Below are 21433 nucleotides of genomic sequence, written 5' to 3' on the forward strand. Positions count from 1 at the left end.
GATAACAAACAGAGCATCATCCCTATATAGACCCCCCTGTATTTCTGGGATATCCTTGCTTATGCATTTTAATAGATATGCGCCTACTAGGTTGGTTACCTCAGCCGAATCACTGGAACCCATTGGTATATCAAAATAATTAGGTGTATCTGCTCTAGTCCATAATTTATCTTCAAATTCTATAAATGTCTTCCTAGCTAGTAGCACAATATTGATTTCTTCTCTAGATATGAGGGAGCGATTCATGAATCGCTCCCTCATATCTAGAGAAGAAATCAATATTGTGCTACTAGCTAGGAAGACATTTATAGAATTTGAAGATAAATTATGGACTAGAGCAGATACACCTGATTATTTTGATATACCAATGGGTTCGGTGAGATGAATAGTAATAATTCCACGAACCCTAAATTTAATAAAAAAGATATAATATGGCTGAATATTCCTTTCAACTGTGCGATACAATCGGATATACAGAACAAATTCAAAGTAATTCTGCAAAAAAATTTCCCAATCTCTCATAGATATCATAGAATTATTTCTAGGAAAACAGTTAGGATTTCTTATTCAACCCTCCCAAATATGTCCACTTTAATAGCTAAGATTAACAACATTAAACTAGCCAGGAAAAATAGAAATAAAAATAATAATATCAGCATGAATACCAATAGCAATTATAATATTACTACCAACAATAAAAACAGCAATAGTAACTATCAAAACATGGGTGAAATTAGTTACCACAGAATGACTAATAACATTAACATTAATAGTAATAATAACAATACCGATATAAATAGAAGTAATAATGTTAATAATAGAAATAATAGAAATAAAGCTAATGGAGAAAATAAGGAGAATGAAAATATCAGTGATATCTATAGCAACAATATGCAGTCGGATAAAAAGACTAACAATAATAGTAACATTACCAATAATATAAGAAATCATGGTAGGACTTTAGACCTAAAAGATGAAACAGAAGGATCAATAAATAATAGCAATACTTTAGATATCAGCACCAACTATAGAAATATTAATAACAATAAGGACAATTATACTCATGATAATCAAAATAATAGGAACCTAAGACATCTACCAAGAATAATCCAAAACCTGAAGTTGTTCCTCCTGTGTGTAAGTGTGGAATAAAATCAAAATGCCCGGCACCTGGTCTATGCGGGGAAAATAATGTAATCTATAAATGTACCATATCCACGGAGAATAACAAATTTTTACATTGGATGTACAATTAATTTTCTAGCCAGAGTTAGAAATCACATCTCGTCTTTTAAATTACGTCATAAAGCTGGTACCACCACACTTTCAAACAAAATCTGGGAACTCAAAAATAATAATAATAATTAAACCTTAATTGGGAAATAGTTAGGAGAGCAATTCCGTATAAAAATAGCAGGGTTGGTTGCCAACTATGCTCCATGGAGACGTATGAAATTCTAAAGCATAGAAAACATAGAAACTTATTGAATAACCATATCGAACTAGGTCAAGTTTGTGTCCACGCTAAATTGAAGACTTTAAAATATTTTAAATGATTGGAATATTCGTAACTAGATAGATAGATAGATATAACTTGATTTTTACTAGTATAGTATAGCACTGCTTAAGTAGATAACTAAGAGTTCTCACACTACAGTTATTTTTTCCTTATATCTGCATCAGTTTTTTGAGAACAGGGAAATGAATAGTACTTATACGCTGCTTAATTGAGGCTTTATTTAATTTCAAACTCATAATTTTAAATTTTTAAATCTTAATTTTAATTTTTAATTTTAATTCTTAACTTAATCTAATTTAAGTAGCATAACTTAATAAAATAAAATGAGTTACTAAAGCCCCATAATTCTATTTCAAAATTAAATAAATAAGGCTACTCCCTCGGTGATAATATGATTATCTTCATTATGATAGACAATTCCCTAACACCTTGTAAATGATCTTCTAAGATTTGACCTGTAGTCCGGCAATGTATGAATAATAACGGCAACTCCTTAAGACAGTAAAATGAATAAAATAAATAAATAAATTTTAATGACTTTTTGATAAGATTATACTTAGATTTTCCTATGTATTTTCTTTTGATTTTAGCCTTTGACCACTAAACCCCTAAACCCCTGACCGTGTTATCTCTTTAGATTCTCTTTAAATTCATAGCTGCTTTCGACAGCAATAAATTAGCTGTTTTACTGGTCAAAGAATAATATTCTCCTCTAGTTCCTAGATGCCTGTAAATTAAAACCAGACTTGCCGTCTACTAATTCTTCTGTATAACTAGAACCCTCTTTTTTTCTTTTTCTTTTTTCCCTTCTTTCCCTATTTCTTTCTCTTTTCTCTTTTTTTTTCTTCTTCTTATTCTCTTTCTTTTTCCTTTTCTCTTCTCTTCTAGCCCCTCCCCCTTTATTTCTCTCTTTCCTTCTCTTTCCTTCCCTTTTCTGTTCTTTGCCTCTCCAGAAAGCCCTTCAGCCTTTAAAAGTTAAATAGCTACAGTCTCTTGAAAATAGCAGTAATGTGATTAATGTGGCAAATACCTAATCATATAGCAAGAATTGATACCCACCTCATTGTGTTCAACCATTGATAAATTTATCGCCTGTGAATATGAAATTCCTCTTCATCTGGAAATTTACATCTACACCATTGGAAATTGTGCATCTATACAAAGGATTAATTCACCCTCTCTGTAATGCTAATAAGCAGGAATTGAAACCCACCTCGTTGTGATTAGCAATGGATAAATTTGTCGTCTGTGAGTATGTAATCCCTCCTCATATCTCTGGAAATTCATATGTACACTATGGATTAAGTCACCTTCTCTGTGATGCTATTAAACTTTTTTTAAATTCTGTGATAAGACTGTACATCATCTTTAAAGAACTTTAATGAACTTTGGAAATCTGTTTATGTTACTTAATTATCTACATTACTTCATGAGTATAGCCTCAACCACTAGGATGTCTAGAGAACTCACATGTATTTTAGCTGATGAGTACGGGACACGTTTATATGCTGCAATTTTTGCAACTTTTAATAAAGCCTGTCCTTGTATGAAACGATTGTACTAAAAACCTATCCATTCTTGTTGCTTTTTCTCGCTTATAATCACCCCACATTACTGTATTGTTAAAACCGTATAGTTTGTTTTTGGTGCATCTAAGTAGGTACCATATTCAAGTAAATTCATTTAAATTAACTTGAATCTTTATTGCTTTTGTATTATATATATATATAATATATATATACATATACATATGCATATATATATATATATATATATATATATATTATATATATATATATATATGCATATGTATATATATACACACCACACACACACATATATAAATGTATATTGGTAAAAACGGTAAGATAACAAAAGAAAGAAGAGATGGTGGTGTGGATTTCCACCTCGGCATCCGAAACTCAGAGTTTTATCTTGACTACCGAATAATTGTTACATATTATATTTACAGATATATATAAATGTATATATATATATAAGAATTAAAAAATGTAAACACAAATTAGGCAATCAACTTAGTTTGCATACTCATACAGTTATAAATTCAACTTAAATGTGTATATATGTATATTAATACATATCGACATATATGAATATCTTTAAAGATATAGTAAAGTATAGAAGCCATCTTATCATGGCTAACCACATTGGGGAGGGGGTGTTACTGTAGCTTTATAGCCCCAAGAGATCTTCGTCTCAAGCTGGCTTTAGACACAATATCAGTGTCCTTGGAGTATTTGCAAAGAGTGGCCATCCCTTCCTTGCAAGCCCGAGTGATACGCTCGAACTAGTTTCGGGATTGTTGTCCCTCGTCAATGGGCGGTAACCACCAGATAGCGATGAAAGTGAGGGCTTCTTTGCAAATCATATATAAGTTTTTCTAATGGCGTCTGCCACTGATGTCGAAAAACAAACAGTAAGCATAATTAAATCTCAGAATGAGATTGAAACAGTAATCGCTCAATAATGTAAAGTATAGAAGCCATCTTATCATGGCTAACCACATTGGGGAGGGTGTGTTACTGTAGCTTTATAGCCCCAAGAGATCTTCGTCTCAAGCTGGCTTTAGACACAATATCAGTGTCCTTGGAGTATTTGCAAAGGGAGGCCATCCCTTCCTCGCAAGCCTGAGTGATATGCTCGAACTAGTTTCGAGATTGTTGTCCCTCGTCAACGGGTGGTAACCACCAGGTAGCGATGAAAGCTATAAAGCTACAGTAACACCCCCTCCCCAATGTGGTTAGCCATGATAAGATGGCTTCTATACTTTACATTATCGAGCGATTACTGTTTCAATCTCATTCTGAGATTTAATTATGCTTACTGTTCGTTTTTCGACATCAGTGGCAGACGCCATTAGAAAAACTTATATATGATTTGCAAAGAAGCCCTCACTTTCATCGCTACCTGGTGGTTACCGCCCGTTGACGAGGGACAACAATCCCGAAACTAGTTCGAGCGTATCACTCGGGCTTGCAAGGAAGGGATGGCCTCCCTTTGCAAATACTCCAAGGACACTGATATTGTGTCTAAAGCCAGCTTGAGACGAAGATCTCTTGGGGCTATAAAGCCACAGTAACACCCCCTCCCCAATGTGGTTAGCCATGATAAGATGGCTTCTATACTTTACATTATCGAGCGATTACTGTTTCAATCTCATTCTGAGATTTAATTATGTTTAAAGATATAGATATAAAAAAATATACATAAAAATACATGTAAATAGAATACATGTGAGATATATATAGAAAAGTGTGAGAGAAAGAGAACTGGTACAAATTTTTTTGTATTAAAATTAAGAGCGGTTAAGAGTTCCAATTAAAAGATCCATGAAATTCAATCTTTTTTATATACATATATATGCATATATATATGTCACCGTGATCACCGTGACCGACCAGGCTATCAGATGTTGCTACACATCGCTGGTCACAATGCGCTTCGCATTGTTTTAGCCTTCAAATGATGCCACCCTACTGGCTAAGTGTGCTGGCCAACAGAAGAAAGAGTGAGAGAAAGTTATGACGAAAGAGTACAGCAGAGATCGCCACCACCCCCTGCTGGAGCCTTGTGGAGCTTTAGGTGTTTTTGCTCAATAAACACTCACAATGCCTGGTCTGGGAATCGAAACTGCGATCCTACAACCGCGAGTCCGCTGCCCTAACCACTGGACCATTGCACCCAGTGTGTATGCATATATGCATACACACACACACGCACACACATATATACTTGAAATTTATAGAAACACAAAAGACGAAGACAGGTGTATGAACAAGAAGCAGGTGTATTAGTTTGACACTCGGGTGGTGTTTGGGTGTGCAGATGATGGTATGTGGTGTGAGTGCTGGGAAGTGGTCAGTGCTAGTGTGTGTGGAGTGGTGTGGGAGTAGGGGTGGTGTGTGTTGGAATGGGGTGTGGGTGAAGGGAATATCAATAAAGAGAGAAGGTGGGTAGGAGTGAAGTGAGGAGAGGAGAGGTGGGTAGAAGTGAGGAGAGGAAGTAGGTGTTAGATGAAGAGAGAAGAAGAGGGAAGTCAGATGAAGAGTGGAAGAGAGTTGAGGATTATATGGCATGCATAAAGCATAATTCTGCCAATATTTTATTTGTTTACAGTTTGATATTAAAATACATGCTACTGTCGCAGCGTAGAGAACACATGCAGTCACACAGAAAATGACAAATTCCAAATCCTGTTTTCTGGCTGGGTAAGAATGATGAAACTTTAAACCTCTATTACTTTTTAAAGAAATTTTTCTGAAACAAGTGAATTAGACCCTGAGATTCAGCATGAAAAATTACATGAATACACCAAATTTGAAAATTTTCACTTATTTTAAAGTGCAGCCAAACAGAAAACGGTCTAAAATAGATTTTCTAATTGTTTTTTTACATACGTAGGTACAGACGTAGCTGTGTGGTACTAAGCTAGCTTCACAACCACATGATTCTGGGTTCAGTCCCACCACATGGCACCTTGGGCAAGTGTCTTCTGCTATAGCTTCGGACTTACCAAAGCTTTGTGAGTGGATTTGGTAGATGGAAATTGAAAGAAGCCCGTTGTGTATACATACTTGTGTGTGTGTGTGTGTGTGTTTTTGTGTCTGTGTTTGTCCCATCCCCACTGCTTGACAGCCAGTGCTGGTGTGTTTATATCACTGTAACTTAGTAGTTCAGCAAAATTCCATTTCAAAAAAGTCTGGGGTTGATTCATTTGACTAAAACCTTTCAAGGCAGTGCCCCAGCATGGTCATGGTCAAATGATTGAAACAAGTAAAAGATAAAAGATGCATATATACAAAACACATACATATATGATAATAGCTGTTCTTTTGAGATGAATAAACTCTTGTTGTGAATACATTTACTTCAGTTGAGTTTTGTTTTAACTCTGCATATTCTATTTTTAAGCTGACAGTACAGAGAGAGAGACAGACAGACAGACAGACAAAAGTAAACAGAAGGTTGTATAGTAAATAAAATAGGGTTTGCCAGAAACTCAATTATTAACTCTTGGAATCCTTTTATTTTGTTTCAGGTTAATGAAAATGGAAAATACTCCACCATATTTGAGCAAGACAACTGAGCTGGACTGGAAAAGCCAACTCCAGTCTCGTCACAGTCGAAGAAGGACAAGATGCATAAATGAAATTCTGGTAAAAGAAAAATCAAGTCAGTTGGGTCTTAATGATTTCTCTTCTAACACTTTGTTTAATAGTTCTGGGATTCTTAAGAGAAATTACAGCTATGATAGTAGTGTCTTGTCAGACTTGCCACCAAGCCCAACATCATCAAGTGATGAAGATTTTCTAACAATGAATTTAATGAATACTGTTAATAGAGTACTCAAGAAACGTAGTCAATCAGTACCTGCCTTACTACAGATTGACATATACCAAGACCGTGCCATGCGGCTGATGAGGAAACGCCATGGCAAAATATTTGAAAAACGGAAAGTTCTTGATGATGATACATTTGATTCCTTTGACAATTCACCAAATGACATGCAAGAATTTTCCCTCAGTAGCCCACAGGATTTTGTATTTACCTTTGATTATAATGAAATCAGCAAATTAAACAAGGAGTTACTTTCTATGGACAATAATATTGAAGAAAGTTTGAGTGCTGAAAAATTTCCTGAAAGCCCAGATAGAGTTTTATTATTTAGTGACTCTGAAAACAACAATATTTTCCATATAACACCCAGTATGGTAAAGTCCTTTGAAATCCAACGGGAAATCCGTCGTAAAAGACGGAGAAACAAAGGAACACATAGTTTTGATGACACTTGTTTACATAGAGAATCTTGCTGAATTTTGGGCAGTATGCATTTGGCAAGAGAGTCATTCCACAAACTTTGTAATGTAAATAATGCTATTAAATCAGGAAGATTCATATACACATACACAAATCTATTCACATAAAAGAAAGATACAATTAGGAACCAAAAATATTTAAAGCATGTGTATGTATGTACATAGTTACATACATATATACAAAGCTATAGCTGACCTTACTTCATCGTGGGCCACCATCTTGATGTTAAATACAAGGAGTGATTGCATTATTAAAGATAGAATACAGTATTGCAGAGGTATATTCCAAGAGGACAGCCTCTCTGTGATGTTGTTTATCCTTTCTGGAAACTCCTTGTCATTCATGTCAATGAAGTCTGAAGGATATCTCACTGGTTCACAAGAAAAAAGAAATACCAAAATTATACACCATTTCTTTGTAGATGACTTGAAAATATATGCAAAGAATGTGCATGAAATGAAAAGAGCCTTGACCTGGTGACAACATTCTCAAAGGATGTGGGGTTGGAGTTTGGTCAGGATAAATGTTGCTATATGGTTATGAAAAGAGGGAAAACTGTAAAACAGACTAACAACATCTCCATCAATGACCTACCTGTTTCCCCGTTATCTGACGAGGAATGTTACAGGTACCATGGGGTGAATGAAAAGATATCTTACAATGGCACCTGTAAAGAATATTACAGCTAAATAAAAAAATATGTGGACCTCAGAGCTCTTTGCATCCAATAAAACTGTGGCCCACAATTTGTTTGCAATGCCAGTACTCAACCAAATATCAACCAAGTATGTTAGTAGAAATATCAGCCTGATGCACAAAAAGGACAGTGACACAGGAAAAGCAGCAAAATGTGATAACCGATGCATAAACAGTTGTCTGAAAATGTCATCCCGCTATTATCTTACTGATGAGACATGATGTTGTAGTTAGGACACTGTATAATGAGATCCATTGGAAGGATAACCCCGAGGTCAAAGAAATAAGAGCCTACAATATGGTAGAAACCGTAGCCACTCATAATAAAAAGGAGTTCTGGTGGAATGTCCCAATGAAAACCTCAATAAAATGTAAACATAATAGACCTGAAATAGTAATTTGGGATAGAGAAAAGAAACTGTATACAGTTGTGGAAATCAGTTGTCCAGCAGATGTTAATATAGAGCTAAAGATCAGTGAAAAAGAAAATACTCATGCTGAACTATTGAGGAATCTACAGCTACTCTCTCCAGATTACAAGTTCAAAGTTATTGGGGAACTGAGATATGTAAAACACTGCCTAAATACCAGTCTTGAGAAATTAGGCTTCTCAAAAGGAGAAAGCTGTTCCAAAGGCTGATCCAATCCATCACTGGAACTGTAAAAATCTGTAAAACTTTCCAGAAGTTAATCATTCAAGTATATATGAGCATGTCTAGACATGCAACTATATGCACAAGAATACATACATAAAACAAAACATATAAATATACACATATACATACATACTAAAATACCCTGTTGCTGTTGTTGAAATTCCAACAAAGGAACCTTGGATCTAGGTTAGAAACCAGCTCTTCCTCTATTGACAAGAAATCTTGAAATAAAACTGAATAATGACATACATACCAGGGCTGGATTAAGACCTATGGAGGCCCTAAGCACTTAAAAGATTTTGGTGTCCCCATATATATGTATTTCAAAATATAAATATTAATAAACCATAAAATCATTTTTAATTTTTCAAAATGAAATTAAAACTAACATTAAATGGAAAATAATGTTTATTTTCATATACTTCCACTTTATCTATATTTGTAAAGTTTTCCCTTCCTTTTTTTTAATTGCTAAGTCTTTGATTAGATCCTTACTATGACACCATGAACACTTTGAAATTTCTAGTCATTTGTACCACTTCGAATATTATTTTAGCAAATTTAAAGTGATTTCCTTTTTACTATTAAGCATTTACCATTTCTATGATTCCCCACCATATTCCTTGACGCTCAAAGTACATGTTTATTTTGCTTAATGGTTAATGTACACTTACACACACACCTATGATGATTTTGCATGAATATATGAACTGATATATTCATTATATCTATATATCTATATGTGAGTGTGTGTGTTTGTATGTGTATATCATCATCATTTAATGTCCATTGTCCATGCTGGCATAGGCTGGATGGCTTGACCAGAACTAGCAAGCTGGGGAGCTGCATCAGACTCCAGTCTGATTTGGCATGGTTTCTACAGCTGGATGTCCTTCCTAACACCATCCACTTTAAAGAGTGTGCTGGGTGCTTTTACATGGCACTGCATGCACACTTTTACATGGCGCTGCATGGGTGCTTTTATGTGACACCACAAGGGCACTTTTACACGATACTGCACAGGAAATTTAATACAGCACCACCATGTAGCACCAGCACTGCCATGTGACACCAGCACCGCTATGTGACACCAGTACAGGACTCTTACAGGTCAATCCTCTCCACCAGGGGGACCAGACTTAACTTAACACTTCTGCAGAAGTGCACAAGGCTTCTTGAGTACAGCAAGGCATCAGGCATCCCAATTCTTTGTCATCTTGCCTGAAAGGTTCAGTGTTCTGAGGTCATTCTTCATTACTTCTTCATATGTCTTCCTGGATCTCCCACTTCCACGTGTTCCATCGACTTTAGGAGATCAGCACATCTTTATGGAGCTGTCAGCATCCATCCACATCATTTGATCAAACCAGTGCAGTCTTCTTTCTTGCACACAGTATCTAATTATTTTTATGCCTAACTTCTCTGTCAATACACTAGGATTCTGTCAAACATGAACATTTGCATACTAACCTCATTCCTGTCTAACCTTCACATATCCTGTGCATTTAAGGCCCACATCTCACTACCATGTAGAATTGCTGTCCATATACTTGGAGAAACCTTTCGTAGCTGTAAAGGGAACTGGTTGCTTCTTTACACTTTTGGGGTGCAACTTGGGTGCAACACAATTTCCTTTCTTTTTGTTTCTAGAAACTACCAGTCAGGAACGAAAAGCAAGTTTAGAAATATATAATTCTTTATTCTCTTATTCAACAATGAAACACGATGGTATACTGGTATCCATTCTTACAACAATTCAGCAGCAATAGATAGGTTAAATCCCAAGCGTCTGGGACAGGAGAATAGGTTGATCACACGTATGAAAATACGTCCTTTCTCTTCGATTGCCGTGCCTCAAGTCCCCGAACGCTATTAAGGAACGCTATGGGATTTATTCTTCAGTCTCTAGCGCATGTGCATGAGGGAAACTTCCTTATGCCTTTCCAGAAGGTTCTAGAAGGTTCCAACCCCGCACACGCACACTGAAGAAAGACGTTCGCACACGCACACTGAAGAAAGACGTTCCGCACACGCACACTGAAGAATGACGTTGCGTGTGCGCACACTGGAACATGACGTCACTACAAAGGTGACGTTCCGCACACGCACACTGAAGAATGACGTTGCGTGTGCGCACACTGGAACATGACGTCACTACAAAGGCTCCCCCTCGAGTGCGGAAGCACGAAACAAAACTCCTTGTAGTGGCTTCAGAATATAAGGTGGATACCAAATCACCAAAATGGCACACAATATGACAAATTAAAACAAAAAAAATCCATAATATAAACAAGCATGCAGCAAAGGAAAAGAAAAAATAATACTCAAACGAACAAAGTTCAATTAGTATCGTAACTGTCACTGGGAAGTCAATTGAGAATGTTAAATATAAATCGTCTTTTAAAGTTTCCTCGACCAGTGAACAGTTCTGCCTGACCTCGTAACATAAGGTTTGTTCGAGGCGGGCTGCGACGACGAAAATGGTGTTGCCGATGTTGGTGTTGATAAAGATGCATGTGTAAATGGTGGTGTTGTCAAAGGTGCATGTGTGAATAGGAATAGCTTCCGGCCAACGTGAGAAATGATCGATAAAAGTTAAAATGTATGAGAACCCGTTACTCACAGGCCATGGTCCAACCAAATCAAGGTGAACATAGCGAAAACGGGCCTCAGGAGAAGAAAACTGTCCAAGTGGAGCACGAACGTGTCTATGGACTTTAGCACTCTGGCACCTCAAACAAGAGCGTGCCCAAGAGGTAATCGATCGTCGCATATTGGGCCAGAAGAACTGTGGCAGAGATACCTGGATGTGACAATGAATGAAGAGCATCAAAAACAGAACGTTGATGTTTCTCAGGTACTAACTGTCTAGGAGAACCGGTGGATACGTCACAAAGAATAGAGCGGACGGTAGGCAAACTTACAATTGATAAACTTAGGCGAAGTTAAATCCAACTCCGCTAAAGATGTTTGATCATGCGAAATAGCAGTTAACTCAATTGCTGCAGGAGAGGAAATGGAATTGACAGATAGATCGCTAGTAACTCAAAGGCAGACATTGCTTCAGCTGAAAGAGTAAGGTTAGCAAGGGCGACAGTGTAAGCATGCTGGAGTGATGCGCGAGACAGATAATTTTCTCTTAATTACGTGACCAACAGGGGTCTAACAGGGTAAAATTATGCCTAAACATGAGCGCAGTGCATGTGAACATCCGACGTTCTTTGAGTCGGGAGAAGAATTGAGCTGACGCAGACGTGTTGCAAAACAAGGGAGTACACGTGCAGAACAGAGGTACATGAGTGCAATAGGGCTTGCCAGGCTGAAATACAGTGCACAGTATTGAATATGCCAGTGATTAATGCAGTAAGGCTGAGGTTGCCAGCCAGTGCTTGAGCGATTATATGCCTCGGTCGTGTGGCATGCTGGCGCGTTGTAAGGGACAAACAACTTTCTCTATGTATGTGTGACCGACCTAGGGTTTTACAGAGATGAGTTGTGTCTACAAGGGCACATTGAGCATGGAAAACAAGCGAGAAAGGCATGTGTGGCGTATGAATTATGTGTGTTCGTATGTGCGACAGAAGTACAAACAAGTGTATGCGGGCAAAACAGAATACAGCGCATAGGAAAAGTCTCTCAGGGTATTTCAGACAAGATGGAGTTAATTTACCAGTTAGTAGTTAAGTACAAAATAGCAGTTCATTCTGTAACAGGAAGTTGGGATCACAAGTGCAGACGCCGGTTGAACACATGTCGTGTAGCGGTTGTGGCTTCAATGCTGTGCCAGGTTACATTGGTACAGAAGATCTCGCAGGTAGTGCTGTGCTGTTAATCTTGGTGTGTATACACGAACAGCATGTAAGCTAAACTTCAGCGAGTTGCTGTGTACATATCGTTGAGGTCGACGGGGTGAAAGCGACAGTGGTGGACTTGAGGCACGTGGTTGCTTAGTTCGTAGTAAAATACATAGTGTTGCTGGCGACGAAGATGGAGACGACGTGAAGTTGAAGGACGACAATGGTGATGACGACGGCAGAGAAAGGCATTGTTGAGATGAAGGCGTCCGTGGTGTAAATGTCCTGTGTTGCTGGTGTATGTTAGCGTCGTCATTATTGCGGAAGATAAGAGAGGTTCCTTTTATAACTGTTGGTAGAAACTAGATTTCTGTTAAGTGTTCTATGGTCTATGACCAGAACTCGGGGTCACCACTGTAAAGGGAACTGGTTGCTTCTTTACACTTTTGGGGTGCAACTTGGGTGCAACACAATTTCCTTTCTTTTTGTTTCTAGAAACTACCAGTCAGGAACGAAAAGCAAGTTTAGAAATATATAATTCTTTATTCTCTTATTCAACAATGAAACACGATGGTATACTGGTATCCATTCTTACAACAATTCAGTAGCAATAGATAGGTTAAATCCCAAGCGTCTGGGACAGGAGAATAGGTTGATCACACGTATGAAAATACGTCCTTTCTCTTCGATTGCCGTGCCTCAAGTCCCTGAACGCTATTAAGGAACGCTATGGAATTTATTCTTCAGTCTCTAGCGCATGTGCATGAGGGAAACTTCCTTATGCCTTTCCAGAAGGTTCTAGAAGGTTCCAACCCCGCACACGCACACTGAAGAAAGACGTTCGCACACGCACACTGAAGAAAGACGTTCCGCACACGCACACTGAAGAATGACGTTGCGTGTGCGCACACTGGAACATGACGTCACTACAAAGGTGACGTTCCGCACACGCACACTGAAGAATGACGTTGCGTGTGCGCACACTGGAACATGACGTCACTACAAAGGCTCCTCCTCGAGTGCGGAAGCACGAAACAAAACTCCTTGTAGTGGCTTCAGAATATAAGATGGATACCAAATCACCAAAATGGCACACAATATGACAAATTAAAACAAAAAAAATCCATAATAAGCGTCTGGGACAGGAGAATAGGTTGATCACACGTATGAAAATACGTCCTTTCTCTTCGATCGCCGTGCCTCAAATCCCCGAACGCTATTAAGGAACGCTATGGGATTTATTCTTCAGTCTCTAGCGCATGTGCATGAGGGAAACTTCCTTATGCCTTTCCAGAAGGTTCTAGAAGGTTCCAACCCCGCACACGCACACTGAAGAAAGACGTTCCACACACGCACACTGAAGAATGACGTTGCGTGTGCGCACACTGGAACATGACGTCACTACAAAGGTGACGTTCCGCACACGCACACTGAAGAATGACGTTGCGTGTGCGCACACTGGAACATGACGTCACTACATAGCTAACAGATAAAAGCTTTCTGAATTTCCTCCATCCTTTTCTTATTCTAGCTATCACACTCTCCGTGCATCCTCCTTCACTGCTAATTTGGTCCCCTAGGTTGCAGAAATTATCTATCTCTAATGAGCCACTAGGGCATTTGAGAGAATCAATTTACTAAGTCTCTATACTTTTTATGGATCCTGTGCATCTTCCACAAATGAACATTACCTCCTTAGATAGCCTTCCACTGCACTTCTTAGGTATACCATATGGAGTTCCTGCCTTCACCTTTCCTACAAATCGAATAGGGCCACCTACCTGAAGAGGATAGGATCCTGTCTGTTTTCTTGCATACTAAGATCTTTGTTAAATTAACCTTAAGGCTGTTAGATTCTAGCTTTTGCTTCTACACCTGGAATTTCTCTTCTAGCTCTGATACAGTATCTGCTATGAAGGCAAGATCATCATTATATAGTAGTTCCCAGGAGGCTGCCTACCTTGAATTCCTCTATTATGGCCTGGAGGGCAATGATGAAAAGGAGGGGACTGAGGATTGAGCCTGTACCCCAAATTTTTCGTTGTACTCATGGTTAACTCTCACCTTACTGACAGTGTCTCGTACATGGCCTGCACAGCTTTCACCAGCCACTCATCTATCCCTAGCCTCCTCAAAGCCCACCATATCACACTGTGGTGTGACATGGGGCGAGGGGGCTTTATAAAAAATGGAAAATGAAAAACAGAAAACAAAAACACAAAAACTAAATTGTAAAAAGTAAAATGGTAAAAGAGTGATCCTCCTTTTACCTTAAATTACAAGGCTGGAAGATATCAACAAATTAATCAGGAATAGGCAGAATCTTATCTTTCAATTCTTCAAAATATATTTATACATATGCTTGCAATACCAAGAGCCTAAATCCAGTTACAACTGTTGTGGTTCAGGATCTTGTACATTTGATCAACAATGTATGATTAAATCTATCATATATGAGGCAGAAGTTACTACAACCCTAAATAATAATTATTTCTATTCTAGGCACAAGGCCTTGAAAACCTTTTGGCGAAGGGGGCTAGTTGATTTCATCGATCCCTGTGCGTAACTGGAGCTCATTTCATTGACCCCAAAAGGATGAAAGGCAAAGTCTACCTTGGCAGAATTTGAACTCAGAATGTAGTGGCAGATGAAATACTGGTAAGCATTTCACCCGGCATGCTAACAATTCTGCCAGCTTGCCGCCCTAACCCTAAATAATAATACAACAGATAAGAATATATATTGGATTATGTGAAGGGGAATTCAAAAATTGCTTTCAACATAAGAACAAAAGCAAAGCTACTAAGTTGGCTAGTTACATATGGAGCTTGAAAGATAATGAAACACCACATGTTGCTGAGTGGAAAGCCTCTATCAGTGTTTATTCACCCTCAATTGACCACATATCTCTGCCATCTTAGGTCTAGTAAGTTAGCAAGTCATGCTAATTAATATACTTCACCAAGTGAGTCTAATAAGGTTGAAACATGCTTGAAATTATGCTCATATCCACCAAATATCACACTCACCCCTGCTCTGCTATATGTTCGCATTTAAGCTATAATAAATGAAATTTTTGAGTTGTCCCCTGCCAAAATTAATAATCTGATGTTTTTGTTTTCTTCATCATCATCATCAGCAGCAGCAGCATCACTTAATGCTTATTGTCCATGCTGGCATGGGTTGGATGGTTTGACCAGGGCTGATAAGCTGAGGGGCTACACCAGACTCCAGCCTGATTTGGCATGGTTTCTATGGCTGGATGCCCTTCATAATGCCAACCAATCCAAGAGCATAATGGGTGCTTTTACATACCACAAGCATAGGTGTTAGTTGCATGACACCAGTATCTGCCATGACTACAATTCCACTTGGCTTCATAGGACTTCTCAAGCACAGCATAATGCCAAAGATGTCAGTCATTTGCTATTGCCTCCGTAAGGCCCAATGCTTGAAAGGTGTTTCTTACATCCCATCAGCATTAACCACATTGTCTCCATGAGGCCCAATGCTTGAAAGGTGCTTTTTATGTGGCCCTGACATGGGTGGCAGTTACATGACACCAGCATCAGCATTGGCCATTATTAATGTAATTTTAAATGTCTGACTGACTCAACATAAAGTATGTGAGAGACAACTGTTCACTATAGTTTCCGGTTTTGAATCACATCAGATATGATCAAATCTAATTGTTTCCCTCAAAGCAAGCAAACCTCATTCTCATCTTTTTGATTCAATATCAAACACTCCCTCACAAAATATAGTTTGGTAAATTAATCATATTATTTAATGAGAAAATCAAGGAATATAAATTAGATGTGCAATAATTAATTTATGAGGGTGCATGGCCTAGTGGTTAAGGTATTGCACTCACTGTCATAAGATCATGTTTTCAATTCCTGAACCAAGCCGTAAGTTGCATTCTTGAGCAAAACACTTCATCTCACATTGCTCTGAAATCACTTCAACATCTGACATGTGATACACCATGCATCTATCTGCTCAATGGTTGGAATGAGCACAAATATTTGATCACTATAAACAAATTATTTCTCCAGCTTGTTCAGCAACAAATTGCAGAACCGTCTTTCTCAGACTATGAGAGTCTACCATCATCAACAATTAATCTACCGTTTACGAACTTCGATGTTTTAGCCTTAATCATAATCGCTTTAACAATTGTAGTAACTGAAAATCTATATTGCTTCTAATACTTACTTCTTAATTAACCAATGTATCATCCTTTTATGGGGCAATAGATACCACAGATACTCAGAAAACAGATTCCATCACACTCCAGGGGAAGAAACTAGAAATAGTTGATAGTTTCCGCTACCTAGGTGACTAAGTTAGTAGTGGAGGTGGATGCTCAGAGAGTAATACGAATAGGCGCAGGAGTGGCTGTGTGGTAAGTAGCTTGCTAACCAACCACATGGTTCCGGGTTCAGTCCCACTGCGTGGCATCTTGGGCAAGTGTCTTCTGCTATAGCCCCGGGCCGACCAATGCCTTGTGAGTGGATTTGGTAGACGGAAACTTAAAGAAGCCTGTCGTATATATATATGTGTGTGTGTGTGTGTTTGTGTGTCTGTGTTTGTCCCCTTAGCATTGTTTGACAACCGATGCTGGTGTGTTTACGTCCCCGTCACTTAGTGGTTCGGCAAAAAGAGACCGATAGAATAAGTACTGGGCTTACAAAGAATAAGTCCCGGGGTCGATTTCCTCGACTAAAGGCGGTGCTCCAGCATGGCTGCAGTCAAATGACTGAAACAAGTAAAAGAGTAAAAGAGTATAGCCTGGGCAAAGTTTAGAAAGCTTCTACCCCTACTGGTGACAAAGGGTCTCTTGCTCAGAGTGAAAAGTAGATTGTACGATGCATGTGTGCAAACTACCATGCTTCACGGTAGTGAAACATGGGCTGTGACTGCAGAGGACAGGCATAGACTTGAAAGAAATGAAGCTAGCATCATCCGCTGGATGTGTAATGTCAGTGTGCACACACAACAGAGTGTATGTGCCCTGAGAGAAATGCTGGACATAAGAAGCATCAGATGTGGTGTGCAAGAGAGACGTTTGTGCTGGTATGGTCATGTACTGCAGATGGATGAGGATAGATGTGTGAAGAAGTGCCACTCCCAAACAGTTGAAGGTATCCAGGGGAGAGGTAGACCCAGGAAGACATGGGATGAGGTGGTCAAGCATGACCTTCGAACGTTTGGCCTCACAGAAGCAATGACGAAAGACCGAGATCTCTGGAGATATGCTGTGACTGCAAAACCCGACAAATAATGTGAGTTCATGGCTGTTTCCTGCACCGGTTTTGCATAGCCCCAGCCCATCCAAAGTACCTTGGATTGCAGAACGACCTGCTGTGCTTGAGGAGACCTATTGTGTCAAGTACATCAACATCAAAATAAATATCAAATGGAAATTGTAGTTGTGATACCCATGCCGGTGGTACGTAAAAAGCACTATCTGAACAAGGCCGATGCCAGCGCCGCCTTGACTGGCTTCTGTGCTGGTGGCACGTGACCTGCTGTGCTTGAGGAGACCTATTGAGTCAAGTACAACAACATCAAAATATCAAAATAAATGTCAAATGGAAATCGTAGTTGTGATACCTGTGCCGGTGGCACGTTAAAAGCACCATCCGAATGTGGCCAATGCCAGCACTGCCCTGACTAGCTTCTGTGCCGGTGGCACGTAAAAAGCGCAAACCGATCGTGGCCGCTGCCAGCCTCCCCTGGCACTTGTGCCGGTGGCATGTAAAAAGCACCCACTACACTCACGGAGTGGTTGGCGTTAGGAAGGGCATCCAGCTGTAGAAACACTGCCAGATCAGACTGGGGCCTGGTGCAGCCTCCTGGCTTCCCAGACCCCGATCGAACTATCCAACCCGCGCTAGCGCAGAAAACGGATGTTAAATGATGATGAACTGGTTTTACTGAAAAAGATTAATTTTAATGCCAGTGATATAGACATGATGATGATAGATAGACACTGTAATTAATGACTAATATCAAAGATAAATTGTAACTAACCACTGTAGTAGCTGTAAATATTGTAGATTAAAATACTGTACTATAATAGATAGCATAATGGTTGTGTGGTTAAATCAACTGGGGACAGGCTGCAGTATTCTAAACTATGCACAGTCATTATTACGTTTTCATTCCAGCAATGATCATCCCATATTTATCAAAGACCTAGATAGTTGGGTTTGAATCAAGGGCAATCCATCATGGGAACTGTAAAAACCTACAAAACTTTCTAGAAGCATATCATTTAAAATATATATATGAGCATGTCTGGATATGCAACTATATGCATGTAAATACATACATAAAACATACAAATCTGCACACACATGCATACATACATACGTACATACATACATACATACATTATTATGGCTGCCCCCTCGTTATCGAGTATGGCCATTGCACGAAGCTTAACTGTTACTGGTGCTGTGATTGAATGTGACTTTTTAGCCCAGCTAAAGATCTACAATGTCTTGTACAAAATTGGCAACTAAAACCTTTACTGGTAATAGCCGGCTGTAGTTGTAACTGGGCTTCATGTACCTTTGCGTGTCGTTTTAGTCCTTCTGCCGAATTACACTCTCTTCCACATGCCTGACAGATATGATTAGTATGGTGTGTTACACCACCACCAGTGGCTAGGTTGTCACTCATCTGTCTCGTTTTATGACTACGAAGATGACTCATGAGTCCAGCTTTACTGCGGCAGGGTCTTGCACAGACATTGCATGTCAGAATCAAAGGAGGACCCTTCCCTTCTGGAAGTGTAACAGCGATGCCCTTCCTGACATCCCTTCTTACTTTCTCATGTGCAACTCGAGATTTCTCAAACGTGGCTGTCCCCTCATGCACAATCCTTCTCCACCTGCTACAATCAATAGCTATGCATTCCCATGTGTCAGGAGAGATGCAAGTATCTCTTAAGAAAGCCTTCGGCAAGTCCTTATACCTCTTTTTTGGTTTATGTGGAGGTTGTTCTCCTTTAGCTAACTCTCCATAAAAGAGTTGTTTTGGCATCCTTGAATCCTTCATTCTGACCAGATGACCACTCCATCTGAGCCTTTGCTTTAACACAAGAGCTTCATACATACATACATACATACATACATACAAACAAAAATACCCTGTTGTTGATGTTGAAATTCCAATGAAGGAGGCTTGGATCTAGGTTAGAAACTGGTTCTTTTTCTATTGGCAAGAAATCTTGAAATAAACTGGGAACCTTCTTTTCAGATGCTGAATAACATCTCCCATTCCTGTGTTGCCTCCTATATCTCTTTCCCAGTTTTCAGAATTAGCACTGTAAATGTAGGCACATTGAAAAGTAGGGCTAGTGAGATTGTAGAGATGCTTGAATGGAGACGTGTTGATGTATGCTGCATACAAGAGGTAAGATGGAAAGGAGCTTCAGCCAGAGCTCTCACAGGCAAAGCACATAGGTATAAACTCTTCTGGGAAGGTAATAGTCATGGAATAGGGGGTGTGGGCATACTTCTTACAAAGAAACAAAGAAATGGGTGGATAAGGTCATAGAGGTAGTGAGGGTGTACGATAGAGTACTTAAACTCAGATTAATCTTGCAGAATGGTATAACTACAATTATCTCTACCTACACTCCACATGTGGGACTACCAAATGAACAGAAGGATCACTTTTATGATATTCTTCTGCAGGCTGCCTCAAAGACAAGTGACAATAATCTCATCTTTGTGGCTGGAGATTTTCTCATCTTTGGGTATGTTGGACAGCAACCTGGTATCTTCCATGGTGTACATGGGAGCCATGGAATTGATACCAAAAAATGAAGAAGGAACTAGGCTCCTGGAGTTCTGTGATGCAAATAACCTACTGATCTGCAATAACAACTTCAGGAAGCCAGCTAGCCACCTGATAACTATCAATTGGGTGACTTTGCGTTTAATGATTCTGCAAAGAAAGAGGCTTGGAGATGCTATTATGAAAGACTGCTGAATGTGAAGAATGAATGGGAGGAGGAGAGTCTCCTAAAGGTTGACCCAATTGAGAGACCAGCTGCTCATATCGATAGTACCCTGGTAGATAAAGCAATTAAGTATATGAAGACAGGAAAAGTGCCTGGCCTATCAAGAATCACCACTGAGATGCTTAAAATATCAAATGATGTGGATTATGGTCTTGTCACCTGCATTGTAAATCAGGTAGTTCATGAAGGAGTCATACCCAATGACTGGTGTAGCAGCACCATAGTCAACTGCTGCAAGAGTAAAGGTGATGTTTTAGATAGAAATAACTACAGAGGGGGTCATAGTCCAACTAATTAGGGAGAGAGTTAGCCTAGATGAGATGCAGTTTGGTTTTATGCAAGGAAGAAGCACCACTGATGCTATATTTCTGGTAAGGCAACTGCAGGAGAAATATCTAGCCAAAGATAAACCTCTGTACTTAGCTTTTGTTGACTTGGAGAAAGCCTTTGATAGGGTCCCCCAATCCCCTATCTGGTGGTCAATGTGGAAAGTGGGGATAGATAAGTGGTTGGTAAGAGCTGCACAAGCCCTGTACAGGGATGCTGTCAGTAAGGTGAAGGTTGGCAACGAGTATAGTGAAGAATTCTGGGTAGAAGTTGGGGTTCACCAAGGATCAGTCCTCTTCCCCCTCTTATTCATTATAGTCCTCCAAGCAATAACAGAAGAATTCAAGACAGGCTATCCCTGGGAGCTCCTCTATGTGATGACCTTGCTCTAATAGCCGAGTCACTGCCAGAACTAGAGATGAAGTTTAGGGTGTGGAAACAAGGTCTAGAATTAAAGGGTCTTAGGGTTAACCTGGCAAAAACCAAAGTCTTATTAAGTAGGAAGGCTGTCAAATCACAAACCCCTCCAGGTAGATGACCCTGCTCGATCTGTAGAAAAGGT

At 39.2% G+C, this 21433-nt stretch overlaps 1 protein-coding gene across 2 annotated transcripts in view; it reads left to right on the forward strand.

Moving 5' to 3' along the window:
* Window positions 1-18881, forward strand: part of LOC115212414 — a 78829-nt gene extending 59948 nt beyond the window's left edge. The window contains exons 2-3 of one of the 2 annotated variants that reach the window (XR_004999069.1): window positions 6579-7437; window positions 18862-18881. Coding sequence is in view for 1 of the 2 variants with exons in the window: in XM_029781321.2 (XP_029637181.1) it covers window positions 6583-7353 (771 nt within the window). In the remaining variant the exon portion in view is untranslated. Of the gene's footprint in view, window positions 1-6578; window positions 7959-18861 lie in introns of those variants that run through there. The other variant, XM_029781321.2, reaches the window with a different exon arrangement.
* Window positions 18882-21433: the final 2552 nt, after the last annotated feature.

This window comes from Octopus sinensis, linkage group LG5 (genome assembly GCF_006345805.1).
Source record: "Octopus sinensis linkage group LG5, ASM634580v1, whole genome shotgun sequence".
Taxonomy (NCBI): domain Eukaryota; kingdom Metazoa; phylum Mollusca; class Cephalopoda; order Octopoda; family Octopodidae; genus Octopus; species Octopus sinensis.